Source organism: Grus americana, chromosome 10 (assembly GCF_028858705.1).
Source record: "Grus americana isolate bGruAme1 chromosome 10, bGruAme1.mat, whole genome shotgun sequence".
Lineage (NCBI taxonomy): Eukaryota > Metazoa > Chordata > Aves > Gruiformes > Gruidae > Grus > Grus americana.
In genome coordinates, this window is record NC_072861.1 from 13,105,779 (window position 1) to 13,128,906 (window position 23,128).

Below are 23,128 nucleotides of genomic sequence, written 5' to 3' on the forward strand. Positions count from 1 at the left end.
GCTCCTCTGCTGGTTAAATATATGATGTTGGTTTAAGATGCCTTTCAGAACTTGACAGTAGGATACAAAGGTGAAAGCAAATGACCAGACCACTGAGGGTATGTGTTTCAGAAGAGAGCAGGGGATGAAGTAACCATTAATGTAACAGAAAGAAAAAGACATTATTCTAGTACTGGCATTTTTGTCCCTCTAGTGCTGCAAATTTGTTGGCGGCTTGTAAGCTTCTGGTAAGCAATCAGTCCTGGTCTTAATTCCATCAGCAAGATGCACGCACATAGACAGATAAAGGCACAGAATGTAGGATTTAAGATTTCTGAATGCCAACCTAATTGGAAAGGGAAAACTAACTCAAATCCAGAGCAGGGAAAGGCACAAGATGCAACCACAGAAGTTTCTAAGCGAATCAGTTCTACACAAAGCAGTATTTTTTCCATCTGAAGAACCTTTAAACTGTGTGAATATGATTCAGACTGTCATTATGTAGAATCCTGACCATTACACAATGTTGAGAATGAAAACACTAAACCCAAACATACATTTAACAGGATATATTTTTAAATCATTTCTTCATTAAGGTTTTTAATGCATGTGTACATGAAAATTTATATTAAAAAATTAAAAAGGAAAAATCTTGTTTGTTTAGAATAATTCTGAAGTGCACAAATATTGACAAAAGCTAACAGAAAAAAAATACAGCTCTGCTTTTTTATTAAGTAGTGTTGCAATTACTTAGAGCTGGCAAATAAATGCAATCCTCTGAGTTTTAGAGATTCTCACAAAAAGGACAACATTTTATTATATACATAGTTCTGATGTGCAAGTATGCAATCAATATGTACACTTACATTCCTAACTGTTTACATCATTCTAGAGTATTCACAGTAGAATCAAGCTTAAGGTTAGAAATGTGAAAAGGCCGTAACAGTGAAAGAAAAAAAAATAAAAATCAAGATATGCCTTGGGATTTTAAGACATTTTAAACTACTTGTTAATAGATTTCAGATGACTAAGCTAGAATTTAATTTTGGAGCAGACTAAAAATATAGTTGTTTTTTAAGTAAATGGTAATGCAAGTATGCTTTTTAAATGGTTTCACAGATGGCAGTATTACCACAAGCATTATTAATCAGTCTTCTGATTTTTAAGCACTAGTACTGACCAGAAAGAGCTTCTTTGCAGAAAAGCTGCTGCAATCATCCCCATATCTGTACGTGACTATGTTTATCATAGTTTTGCATATTTCTATGCGTTCCCATACCTACTTTGCTCTTATAAAAAGAAAACCAGTTTTCTTAACCCACACTGCTTTACGTGGCCATGTCCACTGCTCGCTGTTCATAAGAAGTGTAAAAGAGAATATATGCGGCTGAAGATTTCACAGATGATGCTGAGATCTCAGATACTTCATGGTCATCAAACTTAAACCAGCGTTGTTTTGAAGCATTTTTGCAGTAGGCTGTGTAGTGTCCTCCATCCAACCCGCCATAATGATTCTGTAAACATACGAAAAGAATTAATGGCCTCGAAAGCTGCCATTTCTTCCCTGGTTAGGGAAATAAAGTAGAACGTGAGATTTTTACTAAACTCCAGTCATTCTTTTTAGAATACAACTTAATCTGCAACAGGTAGGCAGCCTGGAAATCTAGATGAATCACGCAGGCTAACCCAAGTCTTGGCATAAAGACCAGATGAACTTTGAGATGCGACGTGGTTACTTACTGATACTGAAAACAGATTGTATCTCTTCAAGTTATTCTTTGGACCAATAACATACTGTGAAAGGTCAAGAGTTTCCAATGGGAAATCTACAGAAGTTTGAAGCTTTTGTTTCCATCTTCCATCATAGGAAAATCTAGAGGATTAAAAAGCATCATTAAAAGTTACAGGTTGTTCACAAGAATACAAGAATTTAAGAATACTAAGTATGTTTGTTTTCCCAGTTTTAACCAGGACATGATATCAACTAAAACATTTAACACCCAATTCTGTTAATGCTCACACATGTGTTTCTTAGCACAAATGAAGAGAGATTACTTGTAAAAAAGTGCTTCGTGAACTACAGCCTAATAAGAGAGGCATCAGATGAAAATAAAATTCTTGCACCATTACAACTGGAAATACATCTGGAACCCTAATTAAAAATGGTTAGCTATTGCACTGGAGCAATCAATCTCCATCAAAGCCTGGTCACTTCATCCTAATTGATTTTTACCAATCACTGTTTCTCTTACCGTTTCAAGTGCACAAGAAGAACAGGTGGCAATTTCCAAATTTCTATTTTTTTCAAAGAATCCCTTCGAGTTTTGCAATGGCTACAGTAAAACCTATTGTTATCAGTGAGCTTTTCCTCTTTGGAGAATAATCTAAGGCATTCCTAAAACAAAACACAAACACAGATTGTGAAGGGTAGCTGTTTATCAAAGCGTAGCAAAAAATGTTTGTTTCCTCTTTGGTTGTCAACCTTCATCAATTATTTGCATGCTATGTTTCACAAAAATGAACAAAAGTGAGTTAAATCCATGTGTGGAAGTAAATTTTACTGCATATCTTAATTAGCTGCAAGTCCTTCAAAATACACCTACAATATTTTGTTTAAAAACACAAAATATTTATACTATGACCCACAAAAGCAAATACTATACATGTCTTCTGCTACTGCAGCCTCAATATTTCAATCCTGCATGTATTTTAAAACATTTAAGGAAATGACCTATTTTTTTTTAAACTTGAGAAGAATTAAAAAGTAATGACTCAGATCTGTCCGTGTTTCAGGTTAGTACAAATTAAGCTGGAACATCAGCCAACCGCTTCAACAAGAGGCTGAGCAGAAGCAACGTCATATTGAAGTCACAGAGAAACATTTTTACTTCAAGAACCATTTCCCTATAGTGCCACCATACCTGCAGTGTACATTTACTAGTGGATGCAAGCGGTAATGACAAATACATGAAAGCCTCAAAGGTGCGGGACTTCTTGTGACATGTAAGACACTGCACTGTAGATTTGAACTGGCCTTGAAAGAGTGCCACAATAATGGATTCATTTAGCTGTTTGTGTTTGTGCCAGGCTAGTTCTGCTGCTCTGAAGTCATCGAGATGATCATTGTTTTCTTCCTTGTATCTTTTCCTGTTGTCAGCCTGGATAACAGAAGTTTAAATACCATAGCCATAGATTAACATATATAAAAATAGGAAGTCTCATCTGTCGGCAAGCATGCTATTGAATATTTGCAAGAATATTTAAACGTGACAGTGTAGCCATCCATTTCTTATCTAGTTAGGCTTCTTCCATTACTCCTTTCAGTACCTTACACTGTTTCAAACTAAATTCCTACTTTAATTCTAAATACTCGCATTTCCTTCTATACAAAGTTCCAGTGACATAATTCTTATGAAATAACAGGGTCTTTTTAAAATTTATTTCTCTTGATCATCTGACAGATGTAAAATTTGTTACAAGTGTATTGCTTACTTTATTTAGGTCTTCATGCAAGCCATCCATTAGAAAGAGAAGCAATTCTTGGGAGTCCTGTTGGCTATATCCTGCAAATTGGTCATTAATCTTCCCAATTGTAATTTTAAAGTCTTTTGGACTGATATATTTATACTGTCCTGTCCATAAAGCTTTCATTATTACACCAAACTCTTCAGCCACTTCACCTTTATGCCCCAGGAAATTTGATCTATACAATTAAACAGACAAAAAGAAAATAGTAAGCCTTTCAAATAACTTTTTTTTAAATATTATTTTTATTAATTCAAGACATTATCCCAATTTCAAAGTAATTTCTTTAGACCAAAGAAAAACTGGCTGTTAGACCAAGTTAAAATTTTTGTCTACTTTGGCACTGTAATTTGGTTCCATATTCAAGACTGGGCTGATAGAAGGCACAGCTGTTTCCAGCTTGTTTTGTAAATTGCTATTTAAATACTCTGGTTTTAGAAGACTCTAGTATACTGATATTTATGAAAGTGGTAACCAGAATTTAGTTAAGACTGTCCAGTAAAACCTATTTTGTCACACGAATTTTGAAAATGTCAAGACACTTAGAAGTTAGCATTTGTCTCCTACAAAAAACACACACTAAGTGCTTTTTTTTTTAAATTAACAATTGTAAAGGCAGATTTTTTTCTTTCAATTATAAATTAAAGGATAAGAGTAAGAGATTATTACCTGTTAATATCATCTTGATACAAGTTTCTGTTAAAATAATCAGCCAGGTGAGGTGCATTGCACAGACACTGTAATATGGAATTCATATAGCAAGTGTTCCCTAGATTACGAAGTCCTGTGAGAGCTGGTCCCGATCCCCCAAACACAGGATTAAGATTCCGAATTTGCGATGCAGAGAGTCTTGAAATTTCTGCTTTAGTGTAACAGACTGGTCTGTAAGGAAGAAATTATGTTTTAGGAGTCTCAGACTTGACAAGGCTGCGCACGTAAACCAACAGAACCGCCCTCCCTCACAAGGACTGAAATATTCTGGCACAGGATGTCTCCAAATGCCATTGCTTAAGGTATTCAAAACCAGTCAATGCAGTAGTGAGAAATCCACGTACACTGGTCTATAATGAGGCTGAGTTACAGGCTGCATCAGTAGTTGTTGTTTTTTTTAAATTCACAGATGAAGAATTGGCTGTAGCTTTAACCTAGTTTAAAAACCAAAAACTCCATGTATCACAGCCTGTCAGAAGACTGGCGTTTAATGTTAACACAAATACCACCACTTAAAAAGCAACTATTGTCCAGTTACACCGTGACCTCTGAAATTCATATTAATACATAACAATTACATTAATTCTCAAAAGATAACTGCCCTATACATTGAACCTGTGGCAATGAAATTTAAGTCTATCACTCTTCCATCTTTTCAAACCTACTTAGAAAATATTAATCAGTTGGTTAAACCCAAAGAAAGTCCTATATGCTATTATATTGCATGAATTGTGGTATAACTTGTCAAACATACTTATTGTCACGATTCACTGCAGGAGTTACAGGAATTCTTTTCTTCTCTTCCTCCTGAATGGCTTGGGTTATATCTGGGGAAGAGTAGGAGCGCTTCAGTTTGGAGTGTTCTCTTTCTCGTTCAACAGTCACCTGTGGCTTGGGTTTATGAGTTGGAGGGGTTGATGGAGGAGTGGATGAAGGAGCCATTTCTGGTGGATACATATGAACAGTATTTGTTGGCGAGTGATAGTAACGAAAGGTTCCAGTGATTGGATCCAGAAACTTGGAGAAAAAAAACAAATTGTTTTAAAACCAAGTAAAAATCCATCATGAACTTACTTACCTATTTTTAAACTACTGTAAGAACATTGGGACGTCAGCAGTCATGAATGGCCTCAATACTTAATGGATTAAATTTACTGGAAGGCACCACTTTCACCAAAACGCATATTAAACAGCAACTGCTTAGTACCAGAAACAGCAGATGAGCTCTCTTAGTTTCATTACAAATAATTTTAAAGTTCAGAAAATAACTGTGTGGAAGTTGAAGGGGGCAACCCCCCCCCCTCAAAAATAGCAAATTATCCAACTTAGAAATAAGTCACAATTGAAATGCATTACAAAACTGCAACTTGATTGTAACATCAGAATAGAAAGTTACCTTTGCCCAACCTGCAGGCAGTCCTGGTATTATTCTTCCCATTTCTTCACTTCGCGCTCTCATTAATGGCTCCCGCTGAGACTAATAAATAAATGGACATGTAAGGCACGTATAGTTACTTATGCAGAGCAGCAAGCTACCTGTGACTTTCCCTATATAGTTACATGATTTAATGCAAAACAGTTCAATAAGAAATCCTTGATTATAGCTGGAAATACAATTTATTGTAATGGTAATACAGTACTACTATTTTGTTTCACTCAATCTAAACAAAACCCATTTGTAGACATGCTCCAGAAAAAAAGGAAACTTCAGTCTCACAAAGTCTCAATACTCAATTTCCTCCCTAAAGAAGCTACTTTATTAGGAACATGTACTTCTGTTGAACACATACGGATGATCTTTTCTCCCTTTCAAAGCATTATGCAAAGGACTATGTGTGAGATGACTAACAAGTGTGGAATGCTTGTTAATGCCATCAGAAACATATGAAGATTTTTAGTGAAAGCTTCAAATATTTTTTTCAGATGAACATGACAGAAGAAAAAAGCAAACAAACAGCTGTAAACATGGCATAGTCTTTTCTTAAGATGATGACTTTAAAAATTAAATGAGGTGGAATTTAACATAATAATCATAAAGCATCTGCACTTGATTAGTTTCGGCTACACACAACACATTGTATTTACTTTAAGTGTTTCAGTATCTTGTTCAGAATCCTCTCTAAGGGGTCCTGGCTTTTGAGCTCCACTGTCTGGTTGTCCTTTAACCCCAGTTTGCTGTAAAAGATTTTGAGAGAAGGCTTTCAATTTTCATCTGGAATGTCAGTAAAGAATGCTGATAAAGCAAAATAGGGAAGAATTATATTTTTGGTTTTGGTTGTTAAATGCATGTGCCACAAAAGTCAGGTATCTACACATCATGTTTACTCTTCCTGGTCTATACTACAGGCAATTTTCTCAATAGCCTTTCTAGCTGAATGGCGTATTACGTAATACAGTCTGTTATGTAGTTTCAAAAACTCAGAAATAAAGTGCAGAAGTTCCACCTACACTACTTCCTCCTCCTAAAAGCTGTGGGGTTTACAGTTTGTTTTTAAATTAAAGACTTTTTCCCCTTTTACTTCTCACTATGACAAAGCCTCTCCATGAAAAAGGCAAACTGTGAAGCCAACATTATGAATTTATTTTATCCTGGGCAGTCATTTTGGGATTATGTGAAGTTTCTCTGTCAGTCAAACAAAAGCTCAAGAATGACTGTGCTAAGGTTGCCCAGGAAGATTTACTTTGGCTTCCTTGTGCACCTGCATTACATAAGAATTGAAGTTTGGTCAACTAACAACTGCAGTTGCATAGGGAGAGAAAAATATCCTCATGCATGTTCCTGAGTAATGGTTTTAAAGACATCTGTTATTAACTCAGCTTCACAAAGGGCTCTTGTTTCATGATGCGATGAATTTTACGCTCTCAGACATTTTCCCATTTTTTCAAGAATCTGAGGAAAGAAGGAACTGTGACCTCCCCCAAGACTTGAAACTGGACTGTTCTTAGCAAAAAATACTACATCAGGTTATTGCTTTGCTTCCTATGCTGGTCAACAAAATCCTGTTATATCAGCATTTATGCAGCTGGGGGCACTAAAGAGTTTGTTATGATAATTAATTCTGTCCCTAGTATGTGTTACAACAGTATAATATACAGTACTGGGCTGGTACAAGAGAGAAAATGTCACCGTGCCTCTCTTTTTGAAACAGGATTGCAGCCTACAAACCATCCCTTCTAGGTCCATTATCCTACGGGGATCCCTTGCTGCCCACCTACAAGCAAAAATCAAGGCTGTCTTGCAAAAAAAATTTAAAAATCTAACCATTTGTGTCTTAGTTTTAAGTTTCTCCTCTACATTTATGTAAAAATGACCTAAATAAAAATCCAAGGATGTATTTAAAATTTCTAGACTGATACTAGAGTATGCGCTCACAAATCATCCTGAATAATTACTCCGCATTCGTTGATGATTTTCTCTTTTCACTAACCTTGCCTGAAACAGTCACAAAGGTCTGAGATGTATCAACCAGTGCCCGTCTCTGCATTTCTGGTGTTCGAGTCCCCTTTTCTCTTTCTTCCACAGATATTTTGTCAATCTCAATCCTTTTTGCACCAATGCTTTCTAGTTCATTTTTATTTTGCTTTTTTGCTTCTATTGCTTCTTTGCGTGCTCTTTCTTGTTCCTTTTCCTCCTGTTCTTTTTTTATTTGTTCATCACTCTCCTTCTGTTCTCTGTCCTCTTTAGATTGCTGTAGCTTTTCTTTGTGTTCCTTTTCTTTCTGTTCTTCTTTTGCTTTTTGTTCTTGTTCTTCTTTTTCTTGCTTAAGTCTCTCTTTCTGTTCTTCTTGTTGCCTCTCACGAAGTTCTTTTTCCCGTCTGTTTTTCTCTAACAGAGCAGCAGTTTCTGCATGTACACGACTTTTTTCTTCTTCTGTCAGAATGCTCTTTGCATCACGTAATGGTTTTGTGGACCGGTCTGGAATTATTCGTCCATTCTCAACAGGCTGGCTGTCACTGACTGTACTTTCAGATTTTGGTCTGTTATCATCAGGGATTTTTAGCAAAGGCTTTTTAGTACGATCAACCTGTAAAAGTGTAGAACATCAGTTCACTACAGCTATTACTGCTCTGTTAGCTAAGCTTTTTCTAAATGAGATTTGTAAGAGAATAAAGATGATATAAAGTTGACTTCTGCCAGAGAGATAATGAACTTTCAATTTTAGTAAATTAAATTTGATAATTCAAATTGCTTGTTAGTGAAAGTAGGTATTCACTTAACTTACAGATGTGAGATAAGAATCAACAAGCCCTACAGAACCATAAGGACAACATTAAGCACTGATTACTACAACTCTTTATTTTCAAGCTTTCAAAGGTGAATATTTTAGGGCAATCAGGCAGCCTCATCTGGGCTTGGCTCTCTCAATCATGTGACATAGCATGTGATTGAGGCAGATCTGCTTGATGAGGAGAGGTATTTAAGAATGGCTTATGCTCAGACCTAGGAGAGCAAGTTGGTTTTGATGCTGAAGTGGAAGTTCTGGAGAAATAAAAGCTAGTCTAGTTCAGGGAAGAACAGAAATAGTGGCCTTTTTTAGTAGTCTAGGGTCCCTTGGCTGAAATCTGTGTTAAAGGCAGCATCCAGAAGGGTGAAAGTGAAGATTTTGACTTTAGCTTTATCTCTGAAGGAAAACATTATTTCAGTGCAAGGACTCTACAAAAGGTGTCTTTAGAAAGTTTTATCCCCATGAAAGGAAGAAACAAATCCTTAGACTCTCACTACTAGGCCAAGAGTGACAAGCCACCTAAATCTCTTATTATTTGAAAGAAGATACAGTCACTTGGAATAGCCAAGGTAAGCCATGGCCCAAGTGCCCTCCCTATATTTTATCATGTGTACATTTTGAGTGGAAGAGTTTGCTTATAAACTTTCTGAATGAATTATCAATTGCTGACCTTCAATATCTCAGGTGCTCAAATCAAATATTAATGAAAAGCTTTGCAATTATGTTAAGTATATCCAGCTTTGTAAAGTTCTGTAGATTATTTCACAGACCACCAGTAGCCTCTATACCAATATACCTGCATACAAGCCTTAAACAAATACTGAGTATGTTTCTTTGTGGATTTAGGCTTCTGTCTGTGGTGGGTCTTTAGTAGATGAACCATACACTAACTCTGGAAAAAAAAAGAAATACAGCTTACCTCAGGGATACTTCTTGTAATCGATACTGGATTAACTACAACTGAACTGTCGGATTTTGGAACAGCAGCATCCTGTACATTTGGTCTGTTAAGTGATTTTAGTCTCTCTTCCAAATTATCTCCTGTTTCTTCATTCTCAATCACTTGTGCTGGAGATGGCTTTACAGCAACAACAGGTGGAAGAGGAGCTGGCTCTTCCAGAGATGGATATGTAAAATCCACTTTAGGAGAGGAGGGGAGAGGAGTTAAGCATGAGCGAGCTCTTAAAAACACAAAAGCAAAATAACCCTCATGTTCCACCAGACCCCAAAGTTTAGATACAAGATCTAGCCCAGAACAAGGCCATCCCAAACATGTTTGAATAAATTAAAGACACATCCAGTAACTATAAACACTTGAGGAGGAGGAGGGGTGTCATCCTTTATACTTACAAGAAACAGTCACAGCTTCACTCCTGCTATGCTGGGGTGGAGTTACTTTAGCATTTGTTGTGTACTGGGGAAAACAAAGGAGCCAGTTTTCATAACCTCCTTCTAGAACTAAAGGTTCATTCTGCAGTATAGTTTTGCTTTCCCACTATAAGAAAAAATATTGAAATGATGTTATTTAAAAACAGAGAAGAAACTTTAACATCTTACAATTTTCTGTGTCTAGTCATTATGTTGAAACAGGTTATTTCTGAGATTTTTCAATAAGAATTAAACGAGCTGGGGAACAGGGATCCTCTTTGTGTTTGGAGAATGCCCAACACAGTGAGGTTCCTGGCTCTACCTACAACAGGGTCTGAATATTTCCAATACACACAGAACCACTTACTGCTACTTCAGGTAACAATCCTTCATGCAGAAAAATATTTTTATTGTAATATTTGCTTCTGTTTCTTATCAGATAGGTTTACTGAGTGATTAGGGGTATTGGCTTTAGAAAGCATAATGTTAACTTTCTGAAAAACCCTTATGAGTTCAGGTTCCAGACTGGCCTCGTGCTGAGGTCCTCAGTATTAGAACATGAACAAGGCACAGAGGTTCAGAGAATATTCTGTAAAGCAATAAATAGAGAGAACTGCCTGAACCACCTCTGAACCCCAGTCTTGAATGCTTAGGTAACAGAAAGATGTGCAGTCTTTCACAAGAGCCACCTATATAAAGGGTAGGGACAACATAGCCATAGCCAGAGTTCTGACTTGAAAATGTTGAGTGTCTGCTTCGTGCTCAGTCTGTGGACTCCTTCCACTGATGAAGCTCAAATTTAAATTAACGTTTCTCTAAAAGTTATTTTCAATAATACACAAAAGTTAACTATGTTCAAAATATTTCTGGGATCTCCTTTGATAAAATTATTCCATTCTATAAAGTGCCTGGCTGATAGGACTGCAAAGAGGCTAGGCTTCTTCAGCCTGCCTATGCAGGTGGCCAGCCAGTGCCTATGAATAAGGAATTACTGTTGCCAACACAGAGAAGAGAGTGACAATGTTTCTGGCAAACAGAACTAAGTGCTCTCCCAAATGACACTGTTGGCCAAGAACTCTTAAGTTTATGAGCTAGCTGTTGAGGAGGGGAGTTGAATCATTCTGCTGTTTACCTATTTAATACATTATACTGTCCTCTACTAGAGCCAAAGCATGGGAATCTGAGACTTCAGACCACACTTCTGCTTATCAAAATAAGCAGAAAACTGAACCAAGATGTTTGCTTAAAGTGTCATTAAGTCCTCCATATACTTTGTAATTATAGGTGCTTTAAGACCTTCTTTTTTATTGAGATGAATTAATATAAAACACAGAATTTGCCAACCTTAAAAAGTGCATCTTTCAGGCTCTGAAGAGTTGTTCCTAGCTTTAAGTCTTCAGCAGAACTAGACCAGTCTAGCAGTACAACGTAATCAAAGTGTCCCCTCCTCTTCCATGGATCTCTAGAATCCTCTGGGAGTCTAGCTTCAATCCAGTTTGTAGTAACTCTGAAATGTATAAACATGCATTTAAAGACAAATGTACAAGTAACATTTTGTCCAACATTATATAATCCATATTATGTTTATGTGCTTGGATAAAATAAGTATGCTCTGGCTTGAAGTCAGTACATGCAAGAACAGAGCTGTCCAGATAAGTCTCACCCACTTGTATACATCAAGGATTCTGAAACTAAGTGTACAAGCTTTAAAAGATCTTTTTTCAGTTAATTTATAAATTTATAAAATTAAATATTTCACTATCATTTAAGTTTATTTCATACCCAGGACTGATAGCTTCTTCTGGAACACTGATAGATCTTGGAATACAGGATTCCTGATAATCCTTCAATCTTCGAGCATCCATTATAATCAATTCAATATTTTTGTCCGACATCATTGCAAACAGTTTCTCAGCTGTGATGGCTCCTTGAAATACAGAAGCTATTAGATGCAAAAAGCTACATTATAAATGGAGATAACTATGATCACATCTGACTGGTGCAATGAAGACTGCAAACAGATGAAACGGAACAGAAAACTCCCACAAAGTCATGGAAGTGAGACGCTATAAAATAAACATATTGGTCCTTTTGCTCCTACTACTGTAGTGATTAGCACCTGATCTGCTGAATTAGACAATACTGAACACTTCAGTGATAAACTAGTTTAACTTTTTGTGGTCTCATTTATATCAAGCTATATAGGCAAGCATTTGTAAACTACATACTGCAGATGTTCCTCTTCAGTTAAGAGCTCTAGAGAACATTTTCACATATTTATTACAGGAACAAAACCCAGAAGGTTGGGAGGGGAAAGGAAAAACTTCTTATTTAACTGAGAAAGCTGACGCATTTCAGCCTTGCCTAGGTTTTTTTTTTAATCAGTTGAGGAGACGTTTTTCTTTCTACTTTGACCACTCTAGGGCTAGTTCAGCTTTAGTTATTAAACTGTTGAAAAACTAAGTACAGCTTTCTAAGTTCAAGAGAAGTGACGAAGGCTGCAGTACAGAGCTTGCTTAATTACTAAGTCGCTGTACTGAAATGCAGGGTACTAAAATTTCATCAAAATACTCTGTGAAATAACTCCTTAAAAGAACTGCAACTGCTTAAGTGATAGGTGCACAGGTATATGGAGATCTTTTTCACATCTGTGTGAACATTGCATCTCTTACCACTCAGACTGTCAGATTGATCCTTTCTTTCCAGCGAATGCTTCCTCTCACCATTAAACTGTGTCGTAAGGAAAAAAAAAAGTTAGTTTAGTACCTAATACTCAGAACAAAGGTGGCCAACAGACACTGACTCACATAGAACTTGAAGGAAATTGGTCAGACTGTAGGCTACAGGAAGAAACCTAGAAAAAGGAAGCTGCTTCTAAAGATGTGTTGACAGATGTACTAAAAAGATACCAAGGTTGCTGCCCCACCTAGACAGAAACCAGTTAAAAAGATAATACAACTTAGGACAGCATCATCTGCTAGATGAAATTCATAAAGCATTTGCAGAGAAATTAGTTTCTTTCCACACTAGTGCTGAAAAGTTAGTTCTCTCCTAAAGAGGAGACGTTATCCATAACATCAGCTTATTACCGTTACCTTGGGTAGCTAGCTCTATTATGAAATAGAATTTGGCTTTACAAAAAAAACTAGTCTATCTTATGCAAGACTTGAAGGTTGGTAGGACTCAACATGTTCCAAAGAAATGTCAAAGGCGGCTTATGGGGAGTGTAAGCTAATGTTAAAAAATTATTCTGAACTGGAAGTAGCTGCTAGTAAAGATCAAATGCTAGATTAAAACTATACATTTAGACTGAATTACAGAGTTTGTAAACATCTTCAATTACCCTTTGGCTCTTTCCTTTGGAATCCACAGCACTTTCTGAGGAGTTTTTGGCTGAACTCTTTCCATCATCTTTTGGTTCTTGCTTTTTTTGCAGCTCTTGTCTGTCCCTCTCTTCAAGTTTCTTCCGAACTTCAGCTTCCTCATATCTATTGGTGGGGGGGGCAAAAAAAGCACCTTTTTTTCCTCAATATTGCATTATTGGCTAGCCTTGGATAATTAGCATCAAGTCTTCAGGAGGAAAAAGTATTTAAAGTTTTAAAAAAAAAGTTTGTATTTCCAACAAACCCCATTTTCTTCCATGACTACATGATATTAATTCTCCTACTCTTGGATTGGTTTTCTTATTTTTAAATCCTGTTTTGGGTCCTATTTCATAGCTACTTCTCTTGAGGCTAATTTCTTTCCCCCCCTAAATCTGGGGTCATGCTTAGCTATGGTGTCACTAAATGTAATAGGTATTTCATTTCACAGAGGAAAGAGTAAGTATTTGTGACTTACAGGTAAGCTTCAGTATATTATAACAATCATCCTAGGTATTTTATTTGGTTTTGCAACAGAGATAACAACAGTTATGAATAAATTTGCTCAGTTATCTAAATTTCCTTTTTCTGAGGAGTCAGATCAGAACTACCTATAAGGTAGCTACCAGTCACCCTCAGGATGTAAGCTGATTTTTCTAATACTGTTATGTCCTCACCTGCGTCCCTGCTGTTTGTTTCAAACACCGGGGCTACTGTGAAGTCAATGCAAGAATCACGTATACTAGATAGAGAGCTTTGGTGGACCTACGTCTTGCATACACCTGTCCTTTTCATAAAGCCTTTAAAATAAAGTCTTCACAAAGACTTTAAAATTAAACTCCCAGCCTTCTGTCATTGTAAGGACAATCACAATATTGTAAACTGGTGGCTTCCAAACTACAGCTTTTTAGATCACCAACTGAAGGTTTGTATAGTTACATCACTGTTAAATAGCATTCTATTTAATATAACTGAGAAGCTTAAGGTTTACTAGTGATCCATAAAAGAGAGTTTTGAACTAACAATTTTGATGACTGAACTAAACAAGAATACTGAACTGTATTAGTAATTGCTCATTTTAATCAGATGTTGCCTAATCAAGATTCAAATGACAACAATAATACAGCTGTATTTCATATCAAGAGTACTGTGTTAATAAACTACATCATTAAGTCAAATTCTGCCTCAAAGTCTACTCCATTAATTTGCCACTAATAGGAAGGAGGCTGCAAGCTGTAATTTTATTTTTTAAACAGGCTTCTTGATTTGGCAAAGGCATCATAAGTTAGAACAGAGCATTTTGTTCTCATATGGAGTTAATGGCACTAAAGCATACTTCAGATTTTAATTTAATTCAGTCAATATGGAATATTTACCCACCAATTTCTCATTTATGCCTTTGAAGCACATAGGTCTTTCATGTAGGTATTCCCACACCTATACAAATGATGTTTCAGCAGCTTCACTTTTAGTTAACAATTAACACTTAAACTATTTGCTGGCCTAATGCCTGGAGAAGAAATTATACAAATAATTTCCCTGAAACCACTTATGTAGTTACATAGGAGTCATGTTTCGGCTGTATTCCCTTTAAGTATATATACATTTTGCCCAGAGTAGTTGAAAGTTATTAATTGTGTCAACTTTCAGAACTCCATTTCTTTCATAAAAAGCCACAAGTTACTAACAATAAGTCTGTAAATAATTTTGGTTTCCTATAACCATCAGTGTTTACTCTTACAGTGAATTTGTAGCTCTATTGAACTGTAAAACTCTAAGGAAAACCTAAAGATTGTTTCATGCATAGTATCACGAGGTATCTTTGGAAAAATCTCTTTTCATATACATGTAACTACACTCTTACTTCCTTGCTCACCTAAACTAACTTTATGGATTAAGCAGTTCAAAGTCTGCTTTCACAAAAATACTTGGACAGGGGAGACATGGGAAGGAAAATGTGTCTAACTGAAGAGAAAGTTAAAAGGGTGAGAAAGGGGCGAGAAAGATAGTCGCTAAGGATTCGAGAAGCAGATAAGGCTGGAAGCAAGACGTACTGCACTAAATATCACTGAAAGATAGATTCTACCCTACTGACACAATTTTTTGTCTTATAGCACAAGACGGTTGTAAATGAGCTACCCAAAAGCCCCTTAGCAGTTACATACTGGCAAAACCATGCATTTCCATATACGTTTCTGCACGTAGCAGAGGTAGAGAAAAGGTGTAGCAGGTAGCTAAAGAATTGAAAACCTGTTTTATTAGTGTAAACTAAATCCACACTAGGAGGACTTTTTCACATATGTAAATATTAGGAATGTTCATTAGTATATTTGGTTTCAGATGACCTTATGATGAAAAGGGTAAAGAGGAAATGGCTCTTAATCATCTCTAGTGTACATATAGTTTATATCTTGTGGTTTCTTTGTATTAGTCATTAAACAAAAATAGGAGTCAATATCAACAAATAATATTTACCAAGAATTAAGAGACAATGTATACAGTAACAAGTTACTGGAGTATGTGATGACAAAAATTATCTCTAGTAACAGACTTTTGTGGATAAACAGGTTAAGCACTCAAGAGTTTTGGGTATCTAAGGTCTACTCAAGTGCAATGCTTTACTACTAAATAGCATGAACACCTGCAACTGCACATACACACAGGCATCAGGTATAACGAACAATATCTTACCTATTAACTGTTTTCACGTACCTGAGTTTAAGGCTGTCTGAGAGTCTTTCAGCTTCTTCAATAGCTTTTTTTAAATTTGTAGGTCCAAGAATTGAATGAAAATAATCCTAAAATTACAAGCATCACCCCACGTTAATATAACAGCTTAATTATGTCTACTCTGCATATCAAGAGCCATTAATGTACACAGAACTGCTATTATAATGATATTAATGCCAACAGAAGGAACTGTTTTGAATCAAAATATTTTCCTCTCAAACATGAGTTTGTAAGTAAAATTCTTCTATAGCACTAATAAAGGCTAGGCAAGGCAACTGCACTAAAAGTCTGAATGGGAAAGATGACAGGAATACCTTTCCCCGAAAAAATATTCACAGATCTGACAATATGTGTATTAAAAGTAAACTGTAAAGCAATTAAGAATAGACTTGTCAAAAATAGGAAGGAAAAAATATCATCATAAGAGAGACAGTTTACTTAATACCAATGTAATCCTTTGAATGCGCATTAGTGTAATTCTCTGTACTTCTAATACTTTTACCAATGCAGAAGAGGTAAGTCGGAAAGTTTTTATACCTGTTGCTGCTTAAAATCAGGTCTCTTTTTAATAAAGTTATAAACAGTCACGTATTTCATATATAGGATGTAAGCTTTTTCTTCATCTCTGTCCAATCTGCTTTCCTCTGCTGCCTTGAAAATCTTGAGGGCACTCTGCACATAACTGAAATCAGAGGAATAAAGCACGTTATTGTTGACCTTTTCATCACAAGATGCCATTTTAAGTGTTCGCAGCCTCTGCCCATATATATTAAGCATTTTATTTTACCATCTCAATATACGGCTTTCATTAAATATAAATTACAATCATGTTCCTCCAAATAATGTTTCTCTTGGCTAGTTTGTTTACTAGTCTTATTTAAAATATTCCATAATTAAATAGCATACTGAGATATGGAAAAAGTACTCTTCCATTCAAAAAATAACATTTTTTGAGGAAAAACCAAGTCATAGTAAGACAAAATGAAAATTGTTGATTGTCTAAAAATGCTAGAGGCAAAATATTTTCTATTCACACATTTGTTAAACTTATCATTTTTAAGAATTTGCCTTTGTGTAGCCTATTCTCTAAGTATGCAAGTTTTCATGGGCATCATGCTTTGTCCAAGTCATGTTTTGGCAGTATGTGAGGTTACCTTCTATAGGCAGCAAGCATATCCAATGTGACAGTGGAGAGAGATATATATAAGACTATCAAAAATTTTATATCTAACAGAAATAATTGAGGAAATTTAGATCCACAACATAGGTGTTCTGGAACCTGCTCAGCAGAGTAACACTAATACTTGTAATATTAGTCCATAATCAATTAAAATATATATACCTCTTTGTACTCGTCTTTTCAGGTTTTATTTCTGTCTTCTTGTTGAGATCTTTCAATGAAGTACAGAGATATAGCTCCTTAGGTACAGATGCCACAGCAGGCATGTTAATGTTGTTACTTATGTCCCTTCTAGGATGGTACCGCTGCTTAGAAGTCTCTATCAATATTTTTCTGTGGGGGGGAAAAATGTATGGAGAGCCAATGATATTCCAATGACTTGTAATACAGTTATAGTTACCTGTATGGGGTTATTAACTAATTTATCTCACTTTATGTGAATTATCACTAGTATAAAACAATGTGGAACTTATGCAGTTGAAAATTAAGCTAACACAAAAAATTCTATATGTAATTTAATTATAGGTAATGAATTGGAGCTCCAGTATATGATCTGGTCCATGACAATCTGGCAAAATGTTATTATAATACTACGGCATCAGTACTTATCAATACACCTATGTCTTTGATATTAATCTATATTTCTACTATTAAAACAGAATTACTTACATGGAAAGATACATATGTTTAAAGCAAAAGGAAAAAAAAATCTGTCACTTACTCTGGGCAATTATTTGTAATACAAGCATACAAGGAAAAAAGTATTTCCAGAAGCCTAAGAAAACCTATTTGCCAGAAGTTAGAAGAATAATGTAGCTGCTTAAACTGCAACTATTGAAGTGTTAATCTTCAATATCTTTGAGTCCTCTTTTATCAGTTCTAAGTATTACTGATGCAGAGTGGCTGAACAGTTAACAGTATAAATTGTCGCAAAGTGATAGAATTATTTGAAATGACTCTAGGTAATTTATCAAGAACATTAGCAATACGTTGCTAACGGAAGAATAAGAAAATAATAAGAAAAGAAATGCTGACTTAAGAATGTTCAAAATCCTCATATCCAGCAAACTTATTCAACTATAACACCAGTAAGTATATTACAAAAAATTAGCTGACTTCTCTGTACTCTGAAATTAGTAATGGATAATTATTTTATCACTACCTTAGTATAAACCTCTGCAAATACACACTACATCCACAGAAATATGACTTCTAATGTCTTGGTAAGAGACAAGCTGAGAAAAGTAGGTTGCACTGTTAAAGTTGATCTGAAACTTCTTGGACATACTGTAGGTCTTAAACTCCTAAGCATCATTGTCTTTCTGTTTTCATTTGGAAGTGCTCTCCAAGCAGCCGTGAAATAGTTAAGCAGAGCTTGGCCAGAAGGGTCTATTACATCATCTCATCTAACATTCTGCATACAGCAGTCAATTAAGTTTCATACAGATAGTCTAACTAAAAATCACTGAATCTAATACATGATAAGCTATTTTAGCCCTTGGGGGTGGCAGGGGAAGAACTGAGCTCCCTCTCAAAGCGGTGAGACATTAAGGTGCTAGCAATACCAAAGACATTAAGGGAAACTAATTAGAGGAAAGATGCTCAAATGTGCTACTATTTCCTAGTAGTGAAAACCCACATGACCTTTAACAAGATAAAGGTAGGGCATTTCCCTTCCACCCTCAAGGTGATGATCAGCATGACAAGTGTGACCAAAAAACCACCAGCCAGTGACCTCAGAATGAAGTTTCACAGAACTGAATTGATCTGTAGCTGACTGCCACCAAATGAGGTGGTCCTGATTTCCCTCCCTCTTTCTCATACTTGTCCAACCTCTTATTGAGCCAATTCAGCTTGCAGAAGAGGCAGAATGGCTACACATCTTGTGCAAGGAGAGTAGTTGGCATGTGCAGTCAAGAATGACAAGCAGAGATGAGAATGTGATCCTTTTCCATGGCACGTAGCTGTTATTCTTTGAAGCATCACTGCATATATAGTATCACTAGGGTGATTATTCTTGGTCTAGGAACTGGTTATCAAATAAAGACACTGAGTTAACCCAAACCTTTGGGTTATGTTGGAAATAAATGCAAATATAACGTAATATACACATCTAATGAAGATTCTTTGGTTTAAGGTCTGGCATGCCAAGGTCAGACTAAATACCCAGCTAGGTAATTTACTGCTTAAACACAGATGCTGTATTTGCTAATTTTCCAATTACATAGCAACTTTTCAAAGTTGATAAACTTGTAAAAAATCCTTCTTTAGGGGACTGATTTTTAGATAATTCTAGGAAGTAAATAAACTCTTCAAGTACTAATTTTAATACATAAAATGAATAATATAACCCATACCCCACTCAAAATATTGTCTTCCCCCCATATGGTGTCCTATGTTCAACTTTAATTTTCAGGGAGATATTTAGGTGCTGAAAACAAGGCAGAAAATTCATTAGAAGAACTGCGTTCAGTTAACACACAGACATGCCCCTTGCCCCAAAGTAAAGGACCTTTCCAATCTAAAAGCTGTTTTGCCTGAAATAAAGTCATACTTTTTACAACATCATAGAATTACAAAGGAAGGCTTCACTCCTATTAGGATTTTAGCATTGCTTGTCTAATCCTACCTTCAGAGCATGTCTACCTGGCTTTTTTTCTCCCCCTTGGAACTGTAAATAGACTTTTTCTTTGAAGCTAAGTCCTTTCCAAATATATCTTCAATGTTTGCTCTGTTATGTAACCAGTATTTTCTTAATCTTAAGTGGCAGCATTTGGTTGTGTTCTGACAGAATATTGTAACTAAATATGTCCAAAAAAGATATGGATATAATGTTACTGTGTCTGTGTGCGTATGAGGAAGAAAGCCAAGATTATGTTGAAGATGAACCATTTAATGGAAGGCAAAAGATGCTAGTAAACTCTTAAGTGTTGCTGACACACCTTGATATGGGCAGTTCTTCTGGAACCTCATCTGTACCAAAGTAGAACTAGTGGATAAAAGCCAAATCTGAGGTTTGGCCCAGAAGAAAATTGGCTTTCCATGTTTTTCTGCTATGGTTATTAAGTTATAACTGCAGGTCTTTAAATTGCCAGACAAATTCAGTACTGAACTTTTATTTTCTGATCTGAAGAAACTTCTACACCTTTTTTCAAAACATGAGCTACTAACCACAGTATCTGATGATTAAGTTGATTACTCTTTGACCTCCCACAGCACCATAATTCATACAATATGCTGCAGTAAAATGAGTAAGAATGGATTAGGAATAACATTTTCTTAGAAAAAAAAATACAAAATTCTCAACAGCCTACTTATGACATTTCTGGATGTAATTCTGTTAATATGAGATTTCAGCTGCAGTTTCTAATTCATTCTTCTATACAAAACTTTAACTATGGAACTATAACTAGCATTTCCAGTTTTATGCAGTAAAAATTCCATAACTATAACCTACAGGCTGACTACTACTTCCCAGTTGACTGCACAGACTCTTGGCTCAGAACCACCTGTAAAACTCCTTAAGCTTCTACTACATTTTAAGATGTGCTTGTAACTTGACTTTCTTTTATACTCGAATGAGGTGTTTTTTTCCTTCTCCGAGCAGGCTTGGGAAAACACTGATTTTAGAATCCAAATCAGTTCCTTCATATATAAATATAACCAGCTGATTTTGAACCTTAACCTTTGCAGATATCTGCTTCCTAACTGACCTGGTCTCGATGGTCTTCCACCAAAATCAGTTGTGCAAATAAAGACATCCAGGGGTAGTTAACATACAGCAGTGAAATGCATGGAGATAGACCAGCTACTGCAAGTTCTGTTCAAGGTCTGTATTTGTTCCCACCAGAGGAGTTGCAATGAACGGTACTTTCTTACCAGAATCACATCCATTTTGTCAGGATCAACTCTTGCTGCTCCAGGCTGTATTGACTAGATTGCGCTCACTTTTGCCAAGCATTGCATTTCCCTCCACACTTATAATCACCATATCGATACAATGACAACACTGAGGCATCAATGAACCCTTCCAATTTTATAGGTGGATCTTTCATACATCTCTAAGGAAGAGCGATATCTTCTTTCCCAACAAGAAAAGAGAAGTGGATCATAAAACCATAAATACAAGTAACTGAAGAAGCAGTAATAGCTAAATCTACTATTAGTCAACCCCATGAGGAAGAAGAAACAACCTATTTCATGTTTGTCAACTTTTTTTTCTTAAAAATCAAGATCAAACTTGAAACCATGGATCTGTTCTGCCCCCAGCTGAAATATTATCTCAGGCTCCTTTTTCATACTTAAAGTGCTGAAAACCAGGCCAATATTCCAAAAATATAAGGGAAGCCATGCTTGGATGTTTATGAGCATTTAAAATACTTAGAATGGATAGTTTTACACTGACAGGGAAACATACCTGTTGGTAACAGGTTTTTCAACATCTAATTATCATGCCTGTTTTACTAAGGATATGAGTAAGCTTTAAGTGGAATGACCGTAGCAAGAACAACGCACAGAAGCAGTTATATTGCAAGCAGCATACACTAACAGAGTCTGAAATAAATTGACATGCTAAGTACTGTGCATCACCAATTCAGGTATGCAATAACGTATTATTCACCTATTTATTTTTGTCTCTTAAGACTTGAGCAAATGAGAAACAGGTTTCTCACAGGCATTAAGTTCCTCAATTCTCCTCAAACTAAGTTTTACTATCTGTAGTCTGTACACAAGAGTTAGTTTTGTTATTAGTATTAATCTCAACATACAGTATTTTAACATGACTGAACTATACAATAAATCAGCATACTTATCTCTGTGAGCCCTCTAGCTTGCTTTCAGAAAGGCTCTGGTACTGTTTGTTAATACTACAGGCCTTGGTCCTGTATCTTAATGTGCATAAGCTATAACCTATAGGATTATAACCACTGGGGCTTCTTAGAGCAAGGCCATTATGTTCACACAGAGTACTCAAACTTTCATCATTTTGCTGGGAACTATCAGTCGTCATGGCAGTAACGCATTGTGGGTCTGTCTTCGGCCATGTACCATGCTGAAACTACCTGCACTGCCTAGCTTGGGAACCATTCTTTTTGCACAGCGAGAGAATCCTTTCTGACAATTTGCTCATCCAACAGTTTAACTGATACCAGTGGGGAGGGAAGACACTACAAAGTTAAGTCATTTAAAAAATAAGTTGGATTTTTATATAGGAAGTTTGAAAGTTATTCCATCTAAGTAAGAGCAGCTGTAAAAACAGCTTCACTTCTTACTTAGATAAACAAACATCTGCAAAGTGTATGCAAGCTGTATAGGTGGTAAGAAGACGGAGAGGCGACAGAGAGGCTGAAAACTGCTCCCAAGTTTGTAACCGGGCTGTTAAAAACCCTGCGGCGCCCGGCTGCGGGCCCGGGACCCCGCCGGTGCGGGAACGGCCGGGGCTGTGGGAGTCTCCGTGACACCGCAGCTCGCCGCCTCGCCCGCTACGGCCGGAGGAGTGCACTCTGGGAATTGCCGCTCCTGTGCCATCTTTCTCCGTCCGCTCTCGGGCTCCGGGGCGGCTTCCCCGGACTCCGCTCACGCGTCACCCCGGCCGGGCCGGGGGGGGAGACTGCGGGCTGCCCAAGGTCACACCGACGGCGTCGAGGCGGAGGGCTGCCCGCCGAGCCAGGCCCGATTCTCCCCCGTGCAGCCCAGCTCAGCTCCCCCCGCCGCCCGCAGTTCCTAGAGGGCCGCCTTCCCCCCCTGCATGGCGGGGCCGAGCCCGGGGCTCCCCTCCAAGGGCGCCCGCCCCCTCCCGCCGCGGCCGGAGGAGGGCGTGAGGCGAGTCCGCCTGCCCTGCAGGCCTCGCTACCCCGGTGGCCCGGGCGCTGCCACCGGCCCGCGCAGCAGGCCCGGCTGCGTACTCACCGCCGCGGGGACTCGTTGCCTCAGCCCGGCGGCATGGGGCAGGCCCATGTCCGAGCGCGGCTGCCGAGAAGACGCTACGCGGCCATGGCTGCTGAGGCGGAACTCAGCGGTGTCCCTCCCTCCTTCCCGGCCTCCGC

General features: G+C 37.1%; 1 protein-coding gene across 8 annotated transcripts; it reads right to left on the reverse strand.

Moving 5' to 3' along the window:
• Positions 1-533: 533 nt before the first annotated feature.
• Positions 534-23,128, reverse strand: USP8 (ubiquitin specific peptidase 8). 8 transcript variants are annotated; one of them, XM_054837568.1, is made up of 21 exons: positions 22,992-23,112; positions 20,961-21,159; positions 17,244-17,414; positions 16,439-16,583; positions 15,884-15,969; positions 13,153-13,297; positions 12,482-12,539; positions 11,592-11,751; positions 11,154-11,316; positions 9,792-9,936; positions 9,361-9,581; positions 7,644-8,240; positions 6,301-6,390; positions 5,612-5,692; positions 4,970-5,232; positions 4,174-4,386; positions 3,472-3,682; positions 2,901-3,137; positions 2,232-2,374; positions 1,720-1,852; positions 534-1,493 (listed from the first exon to the last, which is right to left on the reverse strand). In XM_054837568.1, the coding sequence occupies exons 3-21, from the start codon at positions 17,345-17,347 to the stop codon at positions 1,308-1,310; spliced, it is 3,381 nt and encodes a 1,126-aa protein (XP_054693543.1). In that variant the 5' UTR covers positions 17,348-17,414; positions 20,961-21,159; positions 22,992-23,112; the 3' UTR covers positions 534-1,307. The 8 variants fall into 8 exon arrangements, with proteins under 8 accessions (XP_054693543.1, XP_054693546.1, XP_054693545.1 ...); XM_054837571.1 differs by having other exon boundaries at positions 11,592-11,736; positions 22,992-23,111; XM_054837570.1 differs by having other exon boundaries at positions 20,961-21,142; positions 22,992-23,091.